The 25,077-nt window shown below is 46.2% G+C and overlaps 1 protein-coding gene across 2 annotated transcripts in view; it reads right to left on the reverse strand.

Moving 5' to 3' along the window:
- Positions 1–25,077, reverse strand: part of ORC5 (origin recognition complex subunit 5) — a 714,766-nt gene that overhangs the window by 160,837 nt on the left and 528,852 nt on the right. For both annotated transcript variants that reach the window (XM_069628073.1, XM_069628074.1), the window contains exon 12: positions 16,408–16,518. In XM_069628073.1, coding sequence (XP_069484174.1) covers positions 16,408–16,518 — 111 coding nt within the window. The remainder of the gene's footprint in view (positions 1–16,407; positions 16,519–25,077) is intronic.

The following is a 25,077-nucleotide window of genomic DNA, read 5'->3' on the forward strand; positions in this document are numbered from 1 at the left end:
ACGCTGGATAAAATAGAACGCTTTGCCACTGGGGAGATGATACTGGGGGGAGACTCGAATATGGCTTGGGACCCCAACCTAGGCAGATCGGCACCAAGACAGCAAGGGCAGGGCACCCCTTCAAACGGCCTGAAACTAAAGATGACCAACCTAGAGCTAGGAGACATTTGGAGACACACAAACACAAACCAACAAGGCTTCACATATTTCTCACATGTCCACAACACAATGTCCCGGATAGATTACCTCTGGGCTTCAACAGGCATCCTGGGGAAGACACAAAGGGCGGAAACCGGCTCCATCTCTTTCCGATCACACACCTCTGTGGGCTGAGATAACGCTAACCCCGAAAGTCCCCGGTTTCTGGAACTGGAGGCTTCCAGAGGAGGTGATACGGGACCCAGTGATGGGCAACACTCTAAGAGAACACATCACGGAATATCTGACAAAAACAATCTTCCAGAAATAGCGAAAGAAACCCAATGGGAAGCACTAAAAGCAGTTATGAGGGGACACTTAATAGCTCTGAAGGCCCAAAAGGAGAGAAACAACATCCAATGGGAAAAAGAGCTAGAAGCGAACATTAGTAAAATCCAAGCTGAATTAATGCAGAGGCCCACATCGAAGCTACAAAAAGCCCTGAGACATGCTCAAGGCCAACTGGAGTCTATCCGCACGAAAAAAGCAGAGAGACAATTGATCCGGCTAAAACACTGGTGCTATATAAAGGCAAACAGTGCTGACAAGCTCCTGGATAGACGACTAAGGGGGAAAATGAAGGATAGAACAGTAATGGCGATGAGGGACGATAAAGGGGAAAGAAAGACACAAACATCGGAAATTGGGGCCATATTCGAGAAGTTCTATCGGGAACTTTACTTGTCGGACCACCCACAGGAGGCCCAACAAAAGGATTACCTGGAGGGGCTAAATCTCCCAACACAATCAGATATAGAGAGCCACATTTTGGGCAAAAATATTACTCAGGAAGAGGTTACCAGAGCGATTAGAGACCTTCCCAGAAATAAGGCCCCGGGCCCAGACGGTTATACAGCACAATTTTACAAAACATACAGCAAAATATTGGCCCCAGTTTTAACAGAACTATTCTACTCCTTTCAAGATAAAAGCCAATATTACCCATTCGATGAATGAGGTAAAGATATTGGTCATACACAAACAGGGGAAGGACCCAGAACAGCCCTCTTCATATCGTCCAATAGCGTTGATAAACCAGGACGCCAAGCTCTATACAAAAATTCTTGCCTCCAGACTCTCTGGGTCCTCCCGAAGCTGATCCACCAAGATCAATCTGGCTTTGTCCCCGAAAGACAAACGCATGATAACATCAGGAGGGTCCTACATATAGTGGGAAAAGTAGGAATAAAACATGCCCCAGAGATAATAATGGCCCTAGACGCAGAAAAAGCGTTCGATCGGGTGGAATGGACGCTCTTGTTCCACACGCTGAGGAGAATGGGAATTGGGGACTCGTTCATCAGAATGATTACAGCTAACTATAATTCGCCCAACATCAAAGTAGCAGTGAATGGAGGATTATCCAACAAACTCCGAATAGAAAGAGGTACAAAACAGGGATGCCCCTTTCCCCTTTACTGTATGCAATCTTTCTAGAGCCACTATTTGAGCGGATTAGAAACAACAAGGAAATAATGGGCATTGAAATGGCGGGCAACACCCACAAAATAGCGGCCTACGCAGATGATATGCTAATGATCCTCGGAAACCCGGCGACCTCCCTTCCAGCCCTCATGCAAGAGATAGAAACGTTTGGGACATGGTCAGGGTTGAAAATCATTAGGCAAAAATCAGAAATCCTGGTTTTAGCGGGAGACACCTCACAGATACAAACATTAGCGGCAGACATGCACTTAAAAGTGGCAAAGTATGGGGTTAAATATCTGGGAATTACCCTGACAGACAAGATACAACACCTATACTCTCAAAACTATACACTCCTATTAAAACAAATCAAACGGAACCTAGAGGTCGAACCCCCTCTCAATCTCTTGGTGGGGGAGGATAACAGTGATTAAAATGACCATCCTGCCTAAACTTATGTACCTCTTTCAAGCGTTACCGATAAGAATTTCACCGCCCTTCTTCAAAACCCCAACGAAAAGCGTCAAGGAATACATATGGCAGGGGAAAACCCTGAGGGTATCGAACACGGTTCTTACTGCCCCTAGGAAGGAAGGGGGATGTGCCCTTCCGCGCTTCAGGAAAATTACGAGGTGGCCCACTTATGGGTCCTGAAAGAATGGATACCTGACAACTCACGGGAGCTCTGGGCAGCACAGGATAGAGCAGTGGCAACACCACCCACGAGACATATGCTATGGGTCAGGAGGAAACAGGCACCCCAACTTGCAAATTAGCAAAATCATGCAAGCGTCACTAGAAATACGGGACAAGGCAACACAGAAAGGGACGTTGACTAAAGACCCAGCTCCATTTATGCCTCTGTTCAAAAATCCTGAATTCCCGCCGGTACTAGAGAAAGGGGCGTTCCAGAAGTGGGAGGAGGCAGGATGTAAAATGGTTGGGGACATGTTTCAGGGACAACAGATAAGAACATTTAAAGAATGCACCAAACTGCTCAACCTGAACGCCAGGACAGATACAAATATGAGCAACTAGCCCACCTGCTAGATTCCCCCAGAATAAAAGAAGCAGTAACTAGAGACCTAACTCCCTTTGAAACATATATTATGACGCACGGCGGAAAAGAAAAATTTGTCTCATGCACCTACAGATATATAAATACAAATGCAGAGGAAATACAGTGGCAATATATGAAAAGATGGGAAAGGACCCTGGGAAGAACAATCCCAAAGGAGAGATGGGAGCCCACATGGGGGTTGATTCCAAAACTCATCAGGGCGATACAGACCAAAGAAATGTGGATGAAAATCCTCCTGCAATGACACTACACACCAGAAAGGCTGCACGCGATGTTCCGGTCCTCCCCTAATCTATGTTGGAGGGAATGTGGGGGATGTAGGGGTATAGCGACATATCTGGTGGGAATGTCCAAACTCTCAGAAATACTGGGTGGATGTGAAGACTCACTTGAAGTTAATGTTTCCAGAAATGGGAGAGGAAATACGGCTATGTGGGTTGTGGGACCCGAAAGACAAGAAACTATCCAAATCTCAGAAACTAAACTTTATGGGTCTCCTGATAGGAGTATGGCTGGAAATAGCCCAAAGGTGGAAGCAGAAACTCCCTGCCCCTCCCCACCCCCCTAGCACTCGACTGTATAAGAAGAGTTTGGTCCCATATCACAATGCAACACATCACGTATAATCTACAGGGGAACAGCCAGAAGTTTAGAGACAATAAACCCTGGAATACCTTCAAAGCGACTATATGGAACAATGGTGCCCACACAAAATAAAGATACTGGACAGGTTTAATTGAAAGAAAGTAGACGTATCCCTGAAAGCTGTGCGAAAATGTGGAATTCCCAGGGGTAGGGGGAAGTTGAACAAGTTACTCTCTTACCTGGTAACGGTTCTTTCGATGGGATGGTCCGACGACGTATTCAATATGACAGTAATCACCACAGCTGTGCTGCTTCGCAAACTTTTCGGCGTATGCGTCCTGCGTCGATGACGTCGATGCACCGGCCCAGAGGACCTCCTCCGACGGCCGACATCACCCGATGTGATAAGTAGGATGCACGACGCCGTAGCCTCAGTTGTAGTTTTTTCCCCCAAAACGTGTGACACCAGTCTTCTGCCAGTCAGAAACACCAGGCCTTGCGGAAACGTAAGCTGCAATCGCATAAGAAATTCTGCAGCGGGGAAGGTAGGGAGGGAGCGATATGGAATACGTCGTCGGACCATCCCATCGAAAGAACGTTACCAGGTAAGAGTAACTTGTTCTTCGAGGGGATTGGGTCCTCCGACGTATTCCATATCTTTGACAGACTCCCAAAGCAGTACCAAAGCAAGGAGGTGGGAAAAGAATTTAGAACACAAATTAAGCATGCCCAATCTAATTGCGGAATAAAGGACTGCCTTGCCAAAGGGCACATCCTGTCCTCGGATGGAATTGAGGGAGTAGTGACGTACAAAAGTATGTACAGAAGCCCTGGTGGCTGCATCACAGATGTTACGAATAGGAACACCCCTCTGTAGGGCAGTAGATGCAGCCATACCCCTAGTAGAATGGGCCCGCAAGCCAGCCGGTGGGTCCTTACCCGCCAAGCGGTAACACTCAGAGATAGCCAAAATAATCAGAGAAAAAGTCTGTTTCATCACAGCTTGTCCCAAACGCTTTCCAGCGTAACCAATGAAGAGTTGATCGTCCACTCTGACCCGGGACATGCGTGAAATATAAAAGCTCAACGCTCTCCTAGTTTCAAGCCTATGGAGCCTTTTTCTCTTCCTTACCAGGATGCGGAGGAGGATAGAATGCCTGAAGAACAACCTTCTGGCCCAAATGAAATTCCGAAACCACCTTCGGAAGAAAGGAAGGATGAACTCGAAGGACAACCCTGTCCTTATGAAACACAGTGAAGGGTGGCTTAACTGAAAGTGCCTGTAACTCACTCACTCTGTGAGCGGAAGTAACTGCAACCAAAAACACAGTTTTAAGAGTTAACAGTCTCAAAGGGCAAGAATGCAAAGGCTCAAACGGAGCCCCCATAAGAAACTTAATAACAAGGTTCAAATCCCAACCGGGCACCAGAAAGGGTGACGGAGGGAACACATTAGTGAGCCCTTTCAAAAATGGAGAAAGTAAAGAAATCTTAAAATAGGAACATTCTTCAGACGAGCGCTTAAATATGGACAGCGCCGCCAGGTAACCTTTAATGGTACCCACTTGCAAGCCCCTGTGGGCCAAGGAAAGCAAAAAAGACAGAACCATGGGAATGTCACACTCAAAAAGGATCCACATTCTTAACTCTGCACCAGTCGCAGAATTTACGCCAACGGTACAGAGACTTTGTTGCCGGCCGTCTGGCCGAGAGCAACACCTCCAACACGTCTTCAGCGAGGTCCCAATCCTTATACCTCAACCTTTCAGAAGCCAAGTGTGAAGGTTGAGGGATCTGACCTCTGGATAGAGAACCTGACCCCCCTCCCGTGAGAGAAGATCGTCTCAGTAGGGAAGACGACGTGGAGGGCAGATGGACAAGTCAAGAAGGTCTGGGTACCACGTCCTCCGGGCCCACGCCCACGGAGGACGCCCACGGAGCAATGAGGATCATCCGGGAACCGAACCTCCGTAACCTCCGCAGTACTTGCGGGATGACGGGGACTGGAGGAAACGCGTACAGCAGTGGGAATGACCACTCCACCACGAACGCGTCTCCCAAGGCTCCTTTTGGAGGAAATTCCCGCAAGCAGAACCTTTCGCACTTCCGGTTGACACTGGAGGCAAACAAATCCACGTGAGGGGTCCCCCAAAAGGCGAAGATCTCCAGGAGAATCTCCTGAGCCAGCTCCCACTCGTGAGAGATCGTGCTCTGCCTGCTCAGAGCATCCACCGTCTCGTTGTCGTCTCCGGCCAGATGAACAGCCGAGATCGAAACTTCCTGCTGGATGGCCCAGAACTCGAGCTGCATCGCCTCCCTGCACAGAGGAAGTGACCCTTACCCCCCCTCCCCTTTTTGTTGAGGTAGTGCATGGCCACTGTGTTGTCTGTCAGAATCAGGACATTCTTTCCACGCACAGTCGGCAGAAAAGCCTTCAGGGCTAGCCTGACGGCCCTCAGCTCCAACAGATTGATATGGAGTCTGGACTCTGACGGAGACCAACGACCGATGACTCAACTCGTTGGCATGAGCTCCCCATCCGGTGAGGGATGCGTCCGTCACAATCGTCACCTCCGGCCAGGGCAGCCAAAATGGGGCCCCCTTCATCAGATTGCCTTTGACGGCCCACCACAGAAGGTCCTGAGCGACCGAGGGCGGCACCTGAACAGGGTCCGACATCCTGCCAGAAGAGTGCAACCACTGCATCTTGAGTGCCCACTGCAAAGATCTCATCCGCAGACAAGCCTCTGGCACCAAAAGGATGCAGGATCCATGAGGCCGAGCAACCTCAAGAACTCGAACGCCGGGAGCATCTGGGCAAGTTGAAACTTGTGCACCATCTGCTGAATGTGAAGAGCCCTCACCTGGGGAGGAAAAAACAGCCCCAGGGATGTTTCGAGCACTTCTCCGATGTACTGGAGCCACTGTGTTGGCGTCAAATAGGACTTCTTTAAATTGAGGGAGAAACCCAGCTTGTTAAGGGAGTGGCAGGTGACGGACAGATGATCCAGGACTTGCTCGGGAGAGCTCCCCCTGATCAACCAATCGTCCAGGTAGGGGTACACGTGAATCCCCCCTTTCCTGAGATGCGCTACCACCACCACCATGAGCTTGGTGAAAACCCTTGGGCGGAGGTCAACCCGAACGGCAGGACCCGAAACTGAAAGTGCGAGTGCCATCCGCGAACTCAGGTACTTCTTGTGCTTGGGATGGATCGGCACATGGAAGTAAGCGTCCTTGAGGTCGGGAGACACCAACCAGTCCTGCAGTTGAAGGGCCTGGAGGACTTGAGAGAGAGTAACCATCTTGAACTTGTCCTTCCTGAGGAGTTTGTTCAAACCGCGCAAGTCCATGATGGGTCTCAATCCCCCCCGTCTTTCTTCGAAATAATAAAATAAGGGGAATACCATCCCTTGTTCCTCTCCGCTACAGGCACCAGTTCCATGGCGCCTTTCTCCAGCAGGGCTTGAATTTCCTGCGCAAAGAGCGGATCCGGACTCTTCAAAGAGAGGTTCCCAGGTGGATTGTCGTGAGGCCTCTGCTGAAAGGGAAGACAGTAGCCGTGGGTTATGATCTCCAGAACCCACGCATCTGAAGTAATGGCACGCCACTCTACAAAATGCTGCGCCAGCCTTCCCCCAACCGGCGAACCATGGGACCTGGCCTCATGACTGAGTGGTAGCGGCTGCGGCGTTGCCTGAGGGCAAAGAGGCAACTGCCCGAGCGGCCTTGGCACCTCGAGTACCCCGTTTTCCACCTCTGGCACTCGTACGGTGGCCTCTTTGACTGACAGCTCCTCTTGCTTTACTGAAGGACGAGTAATAGCAAAAAGAACCTCCCCTCCATTGTTGTCCCCAAGGACGAAAAGGCGGAGGTTGCCGAACTGCAGTGCCCAACGACTTTGCTGCAGCTTTGGAGGTCTGCAACCTCTCAAGGCTCTCGTCAGCCTTGCTGCCAAAAAGATGTTCACCGTCAAAGGGCATGTTGAGGAGCCGGGACTGCGCATCAGGAGCGAACCCCGACTTCTGCAACCACGCAAACCTGCGTATTACGGTGCTCACTGCAATGGACCGGCTGACACAATCTGCCATGTCCAAACCCGACTGAACGGCCTCACACATGGCATCCTTGCCATCCTGAACCATAGCAAGGAAACCATCCCGTTCGTCCCCTTCGGGAATATGTTCAGCCGCTAATGCAACTCAGTTCCACAGAGTGTGTGTGAAACGAGACAAGGCATATACGGAGTTGGCCGCCTGAAGCGCCATACCCCCTGAAGAAAACACTTTCTTCGCCCAGCCATCAAAACGTTTGTCGTCCCTATCCGGAGGGATGGTAGGATACGATGCCTGCTTTAACAGGGCCGGAGGCGCCTGCACCACCAAACTCTCCGGAGTGGGGTGCCTGGACAAGTAGCAGGGGTCGCTACTGGCTGGACGGTATTTTCGCGACAAAGACTTGCCCACTGCCGGGAGACTCTCCGGAGCAGTGCAAGCCTCCGCTACCCTTCTCTGCAGAGCCATATGAAACGGCAGTACCGGGTCAGTGGGGGACCAAGATCGAGGATGTCCGTGAGATCATCCCGAACAAACTCCCCTGGGGGAGCCGACCATCCCAAGTACTCGGTGACCCGAGACATAAGGCGCCGGTACGAAGAATCGGCATGAGTGCCAGGCTCAGGCCTACAAAAGTCAACCTCCGGAGAAGTGTCTAGTCCACTGGCATCATGCAGTGACTGCCTCAGGTCATCAAATTGGCTATTGCCCGAGAGAAGCTCATCTGGCACCGTAACCGGAACCAAGCCCTCATCAGAGCCCTCATCACCCTCTGAAATGTACTCCAGGCGGTGCGAGGAAGACACCTGGGTAACAAAGCTATGCCTGACCTTAGCCATAGCCTTTCTAGGGGCTACCCCCGTGCCACAGGGCCCCTCCGACACCACCGCCTCGAAAGGCGTCGAGGGTGCCGAACGAGTCGGCGTCGAGAGAATCTGCATCGACGTCGAGCGAATTGGCTTCGACGTCAGCCGCAGCGCCGCCAGCATCGGCGGCGTTGACACAGGCCTCGAAGCCAGAGCTTCGAGCGTGTCCTTCGACGACCTAGGCGCCGACAGCGTCAACAACCTCGGCGCCACAGGCGTCGACGTCTTCCTCAAAGACTGCACAGGATCACACGGTCTCGAGCGCGTCGAGGACCGGGACCGGGCATGGCGAGAACGGTTGCCCTTGTCCGAGTGGGACCTCTCCCGCGAACCGTGCCGACCACCCGAGCCCGAAGGCGTGCGAGCGATGTCTCTCGACCGATCATGACCGACTCCACTCGGAGGCGCGGACGGACCGGTTCCCTGCGATTCGAGAATAGCTACCATCTTCTTCCCGAAGGAAGCCCATTCCTCTGGTGTCGCTTGCATGGTGGGATAAGCGACCCGCCGACGGGCGGAGTCCTCGGAAGAGGACGGGGAAGGCGACCGATGCCGGCGCTTCCGGGAATGCCTCGAAGAGGCAGAGGAGTGGCAAGACCGACTCCTGGAAAGAGACCCACAGGACCTCTGACGATGACGCGGAGAGTCGCCTCTCGAATCATCCGTCGAAAGCCCCGCAGACCTCGACTTCTGGGGCTTAGACACCCTACCTACTGACAACTTCTTGCGCTCCCGCAAGGCCTTGGCCGTGCGCGACTGACAATCGACACAGTCGTCCGTGTCGTGGGCCTCCCCGAGGCACCAGAGGCATGCGTCGTGCGAGTCCGTTACCAACATCTTGGACCCACAGTCCCTGCATTTTTTGAAGCCCGGACGCGGGGTTGAAGACGAAGTAGACATCGTCACTAACACTTTTCACAAAAACCGAACAGGTTCAAAGAACCGAGAAGAATACAACAGAAACTCCAAAGAGTCGAGGTGTACCGAGATTCACAAAGCAAACACGTTCGCGGAAAAAACAGAACTTTTGCTACGGGCGTCGTGCGTCCTACTTATCACATCGGGTGACGTCAGCCGAAGTCCTCGGGGACGGCGCATCGACATCATCGACGCAGAAAATTTTCCGAAGCAACACAGCTGTGGTAATTACTGGCAAAGATATGGAGGACCCAATCCCCTCGAAATAATGTTCACTGTTGTAAACTCAAAAATATTTTTTTTAAAAACAAGGATAGACACTGCTGATGTGGTAGGGCTGAAAACCCCAGTGGATTGTAGATCAAAATAGTACTTTAGACTTAGCACTACAAAGGAATCTCAAACTCTAGGCCTCCAGTTATTGGGTTGCCCCCTCCCAATGAACTCAAATAAGAGAAATATAGTTAAAAATGTTTTGAAAAAACGTTGAAATACATTGCAAGTAAGGTCTCAAAACATGCTTCTCTGAACAAATAGAATATCAAATGATCACATGGTGTAAAGGCCTAAGAGTTTATTTTCGAAGCAACGAAGGACAGAACGCATGCAAGGGTTCACCTCTTGACATAAGGCCTACAAACCAAAATTCACCACATGTTAGTGTTAATGGAGGTCAGACAAAGGTACTGGTCATACCCTCCTATTAATCATTAGCTTCACAGAGGGGCCCCTGAGAGCTGCTTACATAATTCATTATGCCAATCCAAGGCCTTGCTTCCATTTGCAAAATTCTATATAAAATAGGCTGCCCATTTTATTTAGCATTATTTTGTGCATTTTAAAAACTGTTTTTGCTATAACTTTACAGTGCAAATGTTTAGAATCAAATGAAGGATCTCTGGGGTTTGGGGTAAGGGTGCCTCGAGAGCCCGAGTAAGATGACTGCCTGCTGAGAGAGCTACCGTTCGGCAGAGTAGCCTGGATCACCTTATGGCTGCTTCTGATCATCGGAGTTAGTGGACACAACACACACTATATGATGCAGTGAGCGTTGTGCACCAGATATCCAAATCACAGAGCACATCGCATTGTCGGGACCATGCTATCTGTCTGCCTGATGTGAGGTGGGCGATCGAGAGTCTTATACGCCCGACCAATGTGGCAGGCGCTGATCACATGGGACCTACAGGAACTTGCATGGCCCCAAGAATTACATCTGACATCAGAGTTACATGAGGCGGATTTCCTACACAAAGAGCCAGCTATCTGGACACTTATAGTTAACCTCTGAGTGTCACGGCTGGTTTGAGGGCTCACCTGTTTAGGCTTAGTAAGCTTCTTTCTTGTCGGATCTGGCTGCCCGCGTTTCCTGGACGTGCAGGTCTCGTGGAGGTAAGGATGGGCTTCTTCAGACGCCACACTGTCTATGGCAGATAACCTAGAGTTCAGCGTTCAACTGATGAATTGTCTGGGCCGATGTGGCGGTCCGACGGCAACTGTAGAAGTCCTGGAGGGAGAGCTGTGGAAGGTGGAGGGTCGCAGCCGCAGTCGAGGTCCGGAAGCTCCGGTAATCCTGGGTATGAGGTAAGGCGGTCCGAGGGCAATCGCGAGAGCAGTCCTGGATGAAGAGCCGCGGAGGCGGTGAGTCACAGCCGCAGTCGAGGTCCGGAAGATTCCAGAAATCCTGGGTAGAGGTAAGGCATTCCGAGGGCAACCGCAAGAGCAGACCAGGATGGGTAGCCACGGTGGACACGGTCGCGGAGGACCAGGAAGGCACAATGAGGCGAAGGAAATTCCTAGGAGCGAGCGCGAGGAACAACACTCGAGCAAGGGATTGTGAGCGCATTGACACGCGCAGAACCGCAGGGGCGTGGCGCTTATCTAGGTGTGCTAGAAACTATACCACTGATCAAGGAGTGGCGTCTGCCATTTTTAGAGGGTGCGGTGAGCATTCTGGCACGTTGAACGGACCAGAAGGTCCAAAGGGGGGGTAGTGTGATTTCATGACACTGAGCAGAAATTAAGCATGTCACCACAAGACGCACACAGAAAATCTTCTCCAAATGGGCCCACACTTTTCATGCGGAGGGAGGGATAGCGCCGACGCTTGAAGGAAGGCAACGTGCCCAAATAATAGAGGCAATTTGTAATACACAGAAGGAAACATTGACAGGAGATAGGAACATTAACCAGTGGTTCACCATATACTATAGGTAATTATATGTGGCTCCCATGGCTAGAGACATGGAGCAGGTGATTAACTACGTACAACATATACAGTTCCCCACAATTTCCTCAACAGACTAACACTAAATGCCCCAATTACTGAAGCGGAGGTAACCAGAACAATTGCGCATCTTGCCTCTGGGAAAGCCGCTGGGCCAGATGGCTTGCCCATAGACCTTTATAAAATAATGACAGATTAACTAGCACCCAGATTGACCATGGTCTTCAGGGAGCCAGGCGAATCAGGGTGACCACACACCCCCACCACCAAGGTCCATGCTAGCAGTGAACATAGCAGTCTTCCATAAAACAGGGCGTGACCTAAACGAGTGTAGCTCATACTGACCGATCTCACTCATTAATTCAGATGCCAAAATACTGGCTAAGTGTCTGGCTTGTCAATTGGAGCAGCTGTCACCTACACTTATACACCAAGACCAAACAGGGTTCCATTCATAACCACCAGTCATCTGACAATTTGAGAGGCTTACTACATGTTCTCTCCGGTGAATCAGACAAGGAAGACATGGTTCTATCCCTCGATGCAGATAAAGCATTCGACAAGATGAGGTGGGACTATATGTTTGCAGTCCTTGAAAACTTCTGCATTATGGGACATTTTGCTAAAACTGTAGAACTCCTCTGCACCGGCCCAATGGACATTAGTCTGACCCATTTCCGCTTTATACAGAGACTTGACAAGGTTGTACCCTACCCCCTCCTTCTCTATGTGCTGGCAATAGAGCCCTTAGCTTCTAAACTGCGGACTGATGCTAATCTGAAGGGCAATAGGAGAGGGAACTAAGAACATCGAGCTTCTCTTTATTCAGGTGATCTTCTATTATACATCAGTGGATGCTCACAGTACCTCTACTGTATGTGCAATACTCCAGGAGTATGGGCCGATTGCTGGTTACAGTGTTAACTGGGATACGTCTGATTTGTTGCCACTACGACTAGATATATCATGGGATCCTGGAGGGGTTGCCCCATTTGGGTTACAGCTCAGATGCATTGAGTATCAAGGTATCCGGGTCAGTGCAAACCTCAAAGAATTAGTTGAGCTAAATGGTCCCCAATCCTGGCTAAAATTGAGCAAGATCTGATTTGATGGAATGTGCTCCCACTCTTGCATACAGGAAGAATTAAAGAGATAAAAATTAATTCCATGCCTAAACTAATTTGTCATATTTGATCCTCTCGTCAGTGACACCAACTATGTTCAAAGCGCTGGATAAACAAATGGGAACGTTTATATGGAGCAATAAGAAAGTGTGCCTGAATTTAAAAACAGTGCAGACCGCCAAACCTGATGGAAGACTGTCCTTACCAGCCTGGAGACAGTACTATCTAGCAGCACAAGCATGTTGGTCCAAGAGATGGCTTAATGGAGACACTACAAGTTGGCATAGCATTGAATTAGATATAATGCATCATGTGAGGGGTCGGAGAAAGGAGCCCAACACAGTGGTGGTGTTTGCCAATATGCTTTTATTTAAACAATAAAAGGGGTTGGAAAAATGCCTTAGTAGCCCTAATTCTAGGAGGGGCTTCCCTGCCTCAAATACTAACTAATGAGTCAGTAGTCGGGATGTCCAAAATAAATGTCCACCACCCTGTGTCCAAAACCTATTCTGACCCTCATACGTAAACACCACCGAACTACTACAAGGAAAAATAATATGTACTTGGCTGTTTTCCTTCAGTTTTTCTCCAATTAGTTTTATGAAGCTATAATCTGGAAGTTCCGTAAATCAGAGTGTTTACAAAAAAAGCAAAAACAAAGTTACAAGTAAGGTTCTCTCAATATTTCGGAAGTGACTTTCTTCTGTCAAGTGAATGGTCATGCCAGAGGGACAATCCTCTTCCCTGGTCTTTCCTCACATCTATGGAGAACACCCGTTTTAGTTCTTCGTATCCCAGCCTCGGTGTCCTCTCCTGCCACGCACTGGGCACCTCTAATCTGACTAGGCTTTTTCAGTTTTAGCCCATTCACTGGAACGAGGAAGAGTCAGTGTTATTGACAAGCACCAGGAGGCCTGTTATTTCCTTACTGTCCCATGTCCAATTGTGGGAGTTGTAGATAATCCTCCTTCGGCTTAGTTCACTCTACCTATGAGATCACCACTCTCCCCTTTTACTTTTATAAAAACAAGGTTGTGGCGTCTACCTTTTTATTTCCAGTCAGTTTCCTTTTGATTTTCATATCTCAGATGAGATTCTGGGGATAGGAGCCCTATTCCACCCTTCTGTGGTATTGTGGGAGTAATCTATGTGATCAACCCTCTTTCTTCCATGCGGTACCTGTGATGACCGCTCCCATGACATGGCTCGCTTTCCAGCCTCCCAACTGCTGGTCTGAAGCGTCTTCATAGGTGCTGTCTCGCTCTTCCTGGACTTGCGTTGCAGACACCATCTGGCGAAATATCTACTTTGTGGGTCTTCTCCCCGGACCCACCAGGGAGTTGTAAGTGATGGTCCGGTCAGGTGGGCAGCTTCCCTCTGCTCCCAGTATCCTGCGTGTGCCGCCCGCTGACACAAGCTCAGGCCTGGATGCAAATGGGTGTTATGCCCTGTGGCTGAATTCCCGACTCACCATGGAATTCGTGTCGGATTTGTGCTGCCACGTTTCTCGGGTTGCCAGAAACGTTACTGCTGGCGCACCTTTGTTTTGTGCAGCCTTGCACCAGTTGTTTTCATCGGCCTTAACTGTACTCAGCTAAGCCTTTGATGTCTTGCCCACATCTTGCTACATGCAGACTATTTGTGCACATCTCTCTCTGCTCCAAAGGCTTCTCCTCCTCCCAATTTCGCGGCTGCTTACGTCTGGCTCCTCTACTTCTACGATCTCCGCATCTCAGCCAATTATTGATTCTGCCTCCACAACCACTACGAACGCCTCACTCTAGTCCTTATCTTGTATTGTATTGTTGGCAATATGATTAGACACAGAAAGAGGACTTGAGTGTTATTTTGTTTCCCCTGATCATCTTTCATCCAGACGTGGCTTCTTCATTGTTATAGTTGTGCGTTTTGTAATGGGAGCAAAGTTGCAGAAATACATATAGGCATATGGTATTTCAGAATTAAGCATAGGGCTTAATGGGGATTCGGGAACTTTCTAGGTTTGGATACAGGAGTAATGTTTACTCTGGGGTTGACAGGGACGAGGTCCTCTGAATCGTCACAATCCCCTAGACCCACAGATATACTAGCGATCCCACCCGCCAAACTGCCCAGAGCTATTAAACACCTTATTATAGAATCTATAATTGGGCAATGGCATTGAATGCTTAAACTGACAGACACAAGACATGAACTACCCTGAATTACAGTTAGACCGCTTCTCTCCTATGGCTGGAGGGGCCGAATACACATTAGACAAGAGACATTGGCAAAACATGAGAGGTATGGATCTTTATAAGGATTCTACACCAATACAGTTTTGGAAGGTGAAGGGGGTATGCTGGGTCCCATAAATAAGGAATGGCTACAACACAAGGCCCTCATGTCTATAATGAATAAAAACACACATGAATCACGTACTAGAGACAAATCAACGAGCGAATCGGAATTTATTAGAGACCTCACCAATTTTCCAAAGATTCAAATGTTGTAAAAATTGTGCATACCAAACAACCTCGGGAGAAATACGACCCTTGACAATATTTGGGCCGAACACCTGGGAATCAATATTGATTCAGGGGACAAATGTACGTCTCCTTCTCAGCGATTATTTAATTTATTATGCATTTGTAAGGCGCTTATACATAAAGGAATTGTGTTTCAAAGCACCCACATGCAACGGGGAGGGGACATGGGAGCGAAAGGCAAATATAATAAAAATGAGGAGAAATATAATAACACCGAGGAGAAAAGACAGAGGAGGCCCTACTAGTCCTTGTGAGCATTCAGAACGTGCAAGTGCAGAGAGAAAGGGACAGGGGAGGGTTATCATTCAATTTAAGATAGAGAAATTCAATATCAAATCATTCATCACGCACACTTAACTCCAGCCAGATTGCACAATATGAAATTAGCACAAACACCTACGTGCTGGAGAAAGTGCAGGCATATCTGTACAAGGGGACCTATGTTCTGGACTTGCCCCAAGATTGAATTATTTTGGAGAAGGGTATTATCGCAAATCTCCAGTATCCAAGGCTCTAACACAATATACTCACCTATGCAAATGGTACTTCGTATAAATATTGAGTGGTATGAGGGTGCGTTAACAAGCAAATTGAGGCATATCATGCTGTTTGTAGCTCGGAAAACCATACTATTCAATTGGAAGGCAGCGACCCCCCCCTGGACAAAAAGAATTGCCAGCAATATTATCAAACATATGCCCTGGAAGGGAAGGGGTACACAGAATGAGACCCCACAGAATGATAAAATGTGGTTTCTCTTTGCCTCGGACATATAATGCATCAAATGCACTGAATCATTTGGAATCATGTGTACAGTGGACAACCATATCTTAGCTACGTATAATTAATGACTGTCCCATGGTATGCGAGAATCAACAGCTATCTCAATTGCAACAAGCAGTGATATATATCTATAGGATGCTCTGGCTATGTGGAGGCATATACATTTGCGTTCAGTGCAGATATGAGTCAATCCACAATGGTATTCCCAGGCTTACTATGCATATTCTTTCACTCAGTAATCCCTTTGTAAGAACGTTTATGACATGTGGGATTAATAGCTCTCTTTCAACTGATCAAGCACCACTGGACCCACCTTACTGATTAAGTATCTTGACCTACTGTATTTGTCTTAATGGTTAGGGAGGAGAAGGTGGGGGTTAGGGGGTGGATGATTATTTTAGATTCAGGTAAGTACGATTGACTGCATATATATCACAGCACCCCTGATGATGTTTGTTGTACTGTTATTATACCAATAAAAATACCTTTTTTTTTTAAAGCAGTCTCTGAAGCATAATAAGCAGACGTTATATGAAACATCAGAATTAAGGTTAAGGTGTGTACACATTCTTAGCAGATACTCTAAAACCTTTAAAATTAATGAAATGCTAACTCACCTGAGAGAAGATATTAGCTGTCGGTGCAACCTTGCTGTCAACAATGCTATACAAGATAGCCAAAAGTCTGTCCAGAGGAAATGGCTTTGGCCCAAGAAGATGATTGCTAGTCTAAGCAGGGAGACATAAATGACACCAGTGACCATTCTGGAGCCAAGTCCAAAGAACATTATAACACGCTTGCCTCCGTTTCCCGATAAACCATTTCTCTGTCACACAGGGATGCATCTAACATGGCTTGTAACATTAAAAGGGCAAAATAGTCGTGTAGAATTTTTTGCATACAGTTGCCTTCGATAAAAATATGAATAACCAGAATCCAGTAAGCATAGTACAACATCGTTTACCTCATTACCCTGTGCATTTCTGTATATTTATAACCCCAAAGTCCTTTTAAGCACTGAAAAGGGGATATGCCGGCACCAGATAAATGAGATGGGAGACACTGTTGTCAGAGAGCCAACTAGCGTTCATGCTCACTGCATGGAAGGCCAGTATGTAAGTAAGTAAGGAGTTAAGTGCTCGTTTTTCGAGACAGGTGCCCAATCTTCCAAGATCAATTAGCTACAAAATAAAACAGTATATTAGCAAGTGGTACAATACCATTTCTTTTTTATAACTGGAGGGGAGTTTACCCCTTCTTGGCAGGATGTGGTACTACAGATAATTTTTTGTACAATGTGCCAAGCTCGAGGGTAGAAAGCAGGGGACCTAGCATGAAGATTTTGAAAGCTTGCCAGTGTGGACAGCACAATTAAGCACATCTATTCAGCTGCATCGGCATTCACCAGAAATTCGTTCTTGACACAACCTGTGCTCTCAGAGCAAAAAAAAAAACATCTTTAAAAAAAACTGAAATCAACTAGAAGTGCCACTTGATTACCACCTTCTGTTGGGTCATATTGTATGTAAATATGTTCTCTGCAAAGCACTTTGGCGAAAGCGTTAAATAAATAACATCATTAACATTTAATATTGTGTGTAGAAGTCAAAGTGCTTCCCCACCAACTACATGCCAGCTTTACCCCTAAGTAGTAGATTACCTACGGCCAACTCCTTAAGCCGGGGAATCTGCAGAAAAGAATATGAACACTGCCACCAATTCACCAGTATGTCAGGGGCAGCAGGTTTAACATCACATATCCAGTGACAAAGGAAGTGACAAAGGTGTAAAATAGTGTTAGGTAAGATTTTCACAGAACTGGTAAATCCTCCTGACCGGGGTCAACCCCAGAACTTTTTGCTTTACTAGTGGGGTGTTTTTCCTTAATACCTCAGTGGGTGGGAACCTTTGTCCACACTCACAGAATCTTTTACTCTTTTTATGGGTGTACTTATTTTTACTCTCCATAGTGTATTTTTAAAGTTATCCTGTTTAACAACTTATTGGCAATACGTGCCTGTTGTCTGCTGGGTTGCCCTAGAGGCTACCCTTTTAACTTTCTTTTCCTAAACTTGAGAGAACTACAGTTCCCAAGGGTATAAAGGATCTTTGGATCCCTTTTACATTTTATTCTGTGAAGCCAGCACACCCAACTTTATGTGGAGCACTAGGGAGATGCAATGTATCCCCTTTCACATTGAAACTAACACCTGTTACAGGGACAAGCTTACCTTCGATGGCTGCTGGCAGTGATACATTGTATTCATTTGGGGCACCTTTACCGCGGGCTGTGTTCACAGTTGCAGTAAAGGCACCTAATGGTGCTCATTTTACCAAAATGGTCCCGGTCTTCATTTTTTGGGCCTTTTTAGTGTTTCTTGTCCTTTCTTGTTCCTTCCCCTGACATCCAGGGCGGGAAATTCCTTTGTGTGATTTTTATCTTCGGCAGGAGTCCCCTGCACTCCCCGCCCAGGCTCCAGTCTGTCTGTGAGGGCAGGAAGCGAGGGAGGAGTCCAAAACTCCACAGCCCTTTGTCTTCCACCTTGCCTGAATGGGGACAAATCAGAGTGGGGGGCTGGCTGTCCTGATTGGAAAACGGACTGTCCCTGCTTGTAAAATGCAGGGAGAGAATGCAGAGGTTGTGCAGTAGTTCCCGATAAATACTGCGAACCTGGAAGCTGAAGTAAAGTGTTTCTGTGCTCCTTGAAAAGGTGCCAAACTCGTAGAAATGCATTCAGCCATGAGGGAAACCTTGCCTACAGCCTTCTTCATCGAGCCCTGCTGCAGAGTCCCTTCCAAGGTCCTGTTTTCAGTCACGAAGACAAGGAATCCACTGACCAGATTTTTGGCTGCAGATCCTGAAGTCCTCCTGCTGCAAAATCTTCTTCAATGGTACTGTGTTGGCTCGGGTATGTACTTACCTTAAGTCGGTTAGGATTTCTGTGTAGCTGTGGGGTGTTTCCCGTGATAGGGAGGCCCCTCATCCAGTGAACCCAGTCCAACTGCTAGAATCCTGCTCGGGTGTCTTCTGCGAAGCCCCTGGACCCTCTACTAACTCAGAAGTAAAGTACTCACCTGTTTGCCCAGTTTTCCTAAGGAACTCTGACTTCTGCTACTAAAGAACCTATTCTGACACTGCCTGTTGGTCACTAGTCCTAGTGGCCCCCTTCTGCCACTGAACACACATGCTCCAAGAATAAGGGAAAGACTTTTAAGGGATTGGGACTTTTACCTAGAAAAGAAAATATGTGTTTAAAAGTTACTGACTTGTAAAGAGTTGGTTGGTAACTAACTCTAAGAGTTAACAGTTACAAAAGTTCTTACTTACCTTGAATGTGTTATGCACTATTCTTAAAAGTATGGTTAACATCTTTTCTTCCATAGAAACTGTTTTGCCAGTCTAATAGAAAATAGATGTGAAGATATATTACTCTCCTGTGATTAGGTTGTGCATCTTCCCAAAGGTAATGTGTTGGTTTCACCAGATTATTCCTGCAGGATAATTGTACGAGTGTCTTCCAACTGTTGGTATCACCAGATTAGTCCTTTGAGGATAATTGTATGAGTATCTCCCCAACTGGGTCTTGCTTACCCTGACTTGCTGTTAGCCTGTCCAGAATACATCTGTATTAGGTTGTTGCCTACCTAGAATAATTTTGAGTCATTCAGTAAAGTTTAACAGTAGGGTTTACTTTCCCTGTCCTAGCTAATTAATCTGTGGTTCTAACTGTCCTTTATAAATCCTACATCAGTCACTTGTATAGTTGGGAAAGATCTAACTTGGACTCCTTGTGAGATATAAAAAGTATATGGGTTTTGCTTATCTTGAGTTAGCTGTATGCCATCCAAAATAAGTTACCAGAGTTACTGCTCATCTCAATCTGTGTTTCACTGATCTCAAAAGCACCTGTAATTGGATATTTCATCCTTCGGTTTTACTCACCTAGTATAACTGTGCTATCACAAAAGTAGTTATAGGTTTTTACTGTACCTAGAATAAGTGTTCCACTATTCACAAAAAGTATATTGTCGAGTTTACTGATTATGTGATTTGTACTGAGAGTCACTGTACACCTGGGTAGGGTCTACTGCCCTTGAATTACTGAATGTAATTGTGAAAGTAACCATTGGTTTTTACTCCCCAAGAATAGGTGCAACGTATACTGAATGTGTATGAAAAGTTTTTCACTTCCCTAGAACTACTGTTCGGTACTCGAAATAAAGTTTATAGTTTGATCTGTGTACCTTCAAGTATAGTGTTGTGTTTTTATAATTGAGATTTCAAATAATGTGTTAGTACTTATTTACCCATAGATTTATCTGGGCATACCTGTATTTAAATAAATCCTTTATTTTCACATACATAAGTGTTTCTTTGGACCATTTGTATTTCAATTTCATTTATACTTATTCTACATCCCTTTCTCCCTCCTAAAATAAGCCTGCCTGATCGGTCTATGCTACCATGTACTCAGGTGGTACAGCCTTATAGTAAGAGTGGAGTCTTATACTATCTCAGTTGAATGGTTGTGTCGAAGTTGGTAGCACTTCAGAAAAACTGTTCCAACAAATAGTTACTAGAACAGCCAAAAGTTGCATTTTAATTACCAACCGAAATGTTAACGATGGTGCTCCCATAACATGCCAAGGATGCATTCATGATATACAAGAGGTACCACCCTCCATCACCAACATGGAACAGATGCACATTCTCTCTATTTTAGTATAACCTCAAATGTAAATGTTACTAACCATGGTGTCCACTGTACTCATTGTCCCTTTCCTCCATATTAACAGGATATTTGCCCAACAGAGGACTTTCACAGCAAAACCTGCTGATTGTTTTTCGCCAAGTCGACATACATGCATGGGACTCTCCAATGCCTACTGAGCTGAGACATGCCATCCTGCCTCATCCACCGCAGCATCCTTTTTCTCTCCACATACGCCTGTGCTGAATGCGAGCTAATCTAGAGGGGGCGGAGGAAGATTGCATGAAGGAAAGGCGATTGTGGGCTACAGTAGTCACAATGTTGACTAATATTTACATCCTTTTATATCGCGTCCCTTTCCATTATCCTTATTAAGCAATACTGAACAATGAGATGCTAGACCTGAACCCCTAAACTAAAAAAGGTTCTGCAGAACATTTCACAGAAACTGAGTGTCAGACCTGGACCTAGCACTCCGAATAGTGAGAACAATAATTTGATGAGGCCCGATTGGTGGATTTATATATTTTATCAAAAGGTATCTGCATCTTAAAGGCCATGCACGCTGTCTTAGTTCAGACTGCAGGACATGCATGACCTTTGGGGGTGAAAACCTTTAATTTTTAAGACTTCAGAAATACAAGACACTAACCGTTTTGCAATGGAGGACTTCATCGCTTGCCTTCCAGGATCGGAGCTTCCGAAGGTAACGAAAATCCTATTTGAAGACCTAACTGACCTGGTTCCGTCTTCACAGATTTTGAGTCCACAACAAACCTGTGTGTAGTGTGTCTCACTGATCTGTTATGATGCTGTTCCAGGCCTTCAAGGAGCACTGAACCCTCCCACTCACTGGAAACATCTGTTTCTGGAGAAATATTTCACGGCTTGGATTTTTTGTCACAAGGAAATGGACACAAAACTCTTGGGATTGATCTCTGCCGTTTCTCTCTCTGGGAGAAAAGGGACTTCCCCCTTTAGGGAAGGCTTATTGTTGTAGAAACCACAAACATCCCCTTAAAAAAATAGGCCATTCTTATTCCTGCTGGGCAGAAACAAAAAATGATGCCCGTTGTGGTTTAGTTGGTGACCACAGCAATTTAGCCGTCTGCATCAAGATCTTTTTTATTTATGGGCACAGTATGATTCACCGACAAAGTAAAAACAACCCCACACCAAAGGAAAGTCCAGGGTTGTATCCTCTAGATCTGTTGAGAACTTGGAGGCCCTTCAATCAGACATACAATCAATCAACTTACCCCATGCTGCTTTGTTTTTGATGCAGTGAAGTTGCCACATCACTGGCTAATGGTTTACCCTCAACCATTCCTAAGAAAAAATGTGCCAGCTTGTCAGAGCACTATCTTTTAAATATAAAAATACTTTGCTCCAAAATCTAGATTTGCACATGTTCAATAATGTATTGGTGCTGAACGGCGATGTAGTTGTATTCATGGTCCCTCAGATTGTCCACAAGCTTGTTCCTCTTTGTTTTAAGTATTGAGGATGAAGGCACTGATGACTCAGGACCTGCTGCACAACATGACGGAAGCCACCACATACTATTGTGCATGCAGCTAGGAGGCCAGACATGTTTTGTGAAGTAATTTGCTGATGAAGCATATCAACACTTCCTATTAACAGACCAAATTGAATGCAGCTTTTCACAAAGACTGGCCTTCTTACAGCCGCCTCCTGTACACCAGAGCAAGCGTTCATCTGGCATGCTAAAATGAGACAAAAAACACTTTCCTCTAAGGCCAGAACCTAAGGCACAGGAATCCTGAACAACTCCATGCACTCATAAAAAGCTCAAATTAAGGAGGATCTTTCTCCTCCAGTACATCTTGATAATCCTATGGGGAAACAGCTGTACCCAGCTGCTCATCTAATGAAGTGGGTAAACCTGAACCATTGGGGGTGCTGACCTAGGAGCACGAACAACAGGCAGAGAAGCCACTGGCAGACGTACAAGTGCTGATGGTGGAGGAATAATAGGAGCTGCATATGGCGCTGAAACAGGAGGGACTATGAAGGCAGGATTATATTAACACCCCTGATGGGGTCCCTGAAATAAGATTTTATAGCTGGAGCCATCATTAGGTGATGAAATACGGTGAAAAGAAAATGTGTCGTCTGACAACACTGGGAAGAGGATGTATTGGATTCCACAGATTTGTAAAAAAGCATAATGAGTCCCTGTGTAGACTCCAGAGACAGACCAGAGTGATGCCTCTCTGGTGCTGGTTGCATTTGTATGTGGAACAAACTGACTTTTTCCCGAAAAATTATATATATTTTTGAATAAGTTTGCATTCTCTGAATTTGTACACTAATGTTCATAATATTTCATTCAATTCACATTTTCTTGGTAAATAGGAAAAAAGTCCATTTTGGATCACAAGAGCCTTCGGGAAGAATTATCTTAAACAATAAGACTGATGATGGATCGACAGAACACAAGAGTCAGAAATTAAGTTCAACACCTTTATTTATAACAAACCACTTTGGAGGGATGAGCTCCTATCCGTCCTAAATGTTTTCTACCTAAAACACGAGTAGGTGTAACTATACCAAGGGCGGCAGGGTGGGGAACTCAATGTGCTTTGGGCACTTAATAGAAAGATAGAACCACACCTTATACTTCACTGCCTTTGGGATTGTCTTTCTAAAGAACAAATTATTACCATGGGTCTAATTTAAATGTTATAACCTTCTCTTAGGAAATCTGCACGAATAGCCAGTCTCTGGGATCTAGTACCCACCTTCCTCCTTGACTTCATAGGTCCAGGGATGTAGCAGACTTCTTGGCAAACTCCAACCATCAGGTATTGCCTCCCACTCGCTTAGGAAGCAACCTTTGTGTAGAGCCTCACACTCTAAATCACCGGCCAGGAAGTTGGAACACCGGACTGCTACACTTCCTACCTCTAGCTGAGGGTTATTATAGTGCTCTTGATAGGCTTGATTATTTAATAAGGTGTCTAATTTGTGGTGCTCTTCTAACCCCTTCTTCCTGCATTGTATTTGGTATTGTGCTAGTGTCCTATTAGCTTGCTTAGTTGTTTGCTCTCCACCCCTTTTAGTTCAACAGCTGACGGCACTCATGTCTACTCCTTCTGTGATGGAGGCTAATGAATAGTTGTTGAATGCTCACCAGGGATTAAAGCCACAATCCCCCATTTTGGGATCAGGCAGAAGTGCCTGGTCAGTGCCGTTCCGGTCTTATAATGCCATGCAGTTTCAATTGCGGAAGTTATAGTGTTCCTACCTCTGAGCTGCATGTTAAGCGTTTCCAAGGCTCATGGATGGAATTGGAATTATTTGGATGGCCTCTTGCTGTGTGCCCATCTGGCTAACTGGAAACTTGGCATGAGCATGGGATCTACGCTCTCGCCATGGGGGTTGGGATGGAGGCTTCCCTGAATCGTGTGATGAAATGTGGCAAAGTGGTCTGATGTGCTCACACAGAAGTGGAAGGTGGGCAAAGGGAAAACGTAATGATGCCACAGAGGGCTCCCAAGATCTAATGCTCTTCCAAGCTCTGTACGTAGGCTGAGCAGTTTCTCCTTCTGTGACCAAGACACAACTATCAGAGGACCTTGGAGGAGTTCTGGGGAATTCCCCATAAGTCACCTCTGGGTAGCTGGTGAACAATCCCTGTTCACAAGGCCCCTCTTGTTCCCATGGCCATATAAGATTACTTTATCACAGGACATGAATTCCAATCATCTATATGCAGTATAATTAAAGCTTAAAAGGTGGGCATTTCGACAAAGATTAGTAACATTCCAGAACTACCCACCCATCACAAACCCAGTTCTCAATCTGATGAATCCAACTGGCATAGAAACCTATAGAATCTAATCAGCAAGCAAACACTGGGACTATAATAAAGGTATGACTGGTACGCTTGAAATGTTAATCTTTCTACTGAAACGTCATCTATTTTAAGAAAAGGCAATGTCACTTTGTGCATGCCCTCTCTGGTAGCGGGAGTATATTTTTCTGCATTATAATCGCATGTTGAACACAAAAAACAGACTGACATTTTAACAAAGATCCTGCTTTCAATAAATCAACAATAGAATAAACCTTTCCACGTATCAATTGAATAATCTAAATGTACTAATTGATTATTGGCTATAAAGCATATTTCATTTATGCGAGAATAAATAAAATAAGCATTTAATATAAAATGCACACACATCTTACTAATGCCACTTCTTGGTAAGTTCAATACCATATAGATGCATATGCAAAGGCACATGAACTGTCATCTAACCCCAATCTGTATAAGTTGGCTAGATTTCTCGAACACATGCTATATATGGAAAAAGACCATTTAAACAAAAAACTAACCCTAATAAAGCCTAACCTCAGACATTTTCCTGTGATGGCAGAGGGATCAGCAGATTAGAGAATTTTAAAGTGGTTTCAAGTCAATTTGTTAAGGGATTAGTGTGGACTAAAGCATGCATGATGGGGTTAGAATGTGTAGAACAGACTGTCTGGACTACTCCTAGTTATTACTCTACACTTCATTTAGGACTGTCATTTTCAATCACTCCCGGT

This window comes from Ambystoma mexicanum, chromosome 12, assembly GCF_040938575.1.
Source record: "Ambystoma mexicanum isolate Mex_15411 chromosome 12, UKY_AmexF1_1, whole genome shotgun sequence".
NCBI lineage: Eukaryota > Metazoa > Chordata > Amphibia > Caudata > Ambystomatidae > Ambystoma > Ambystoma mexicanum.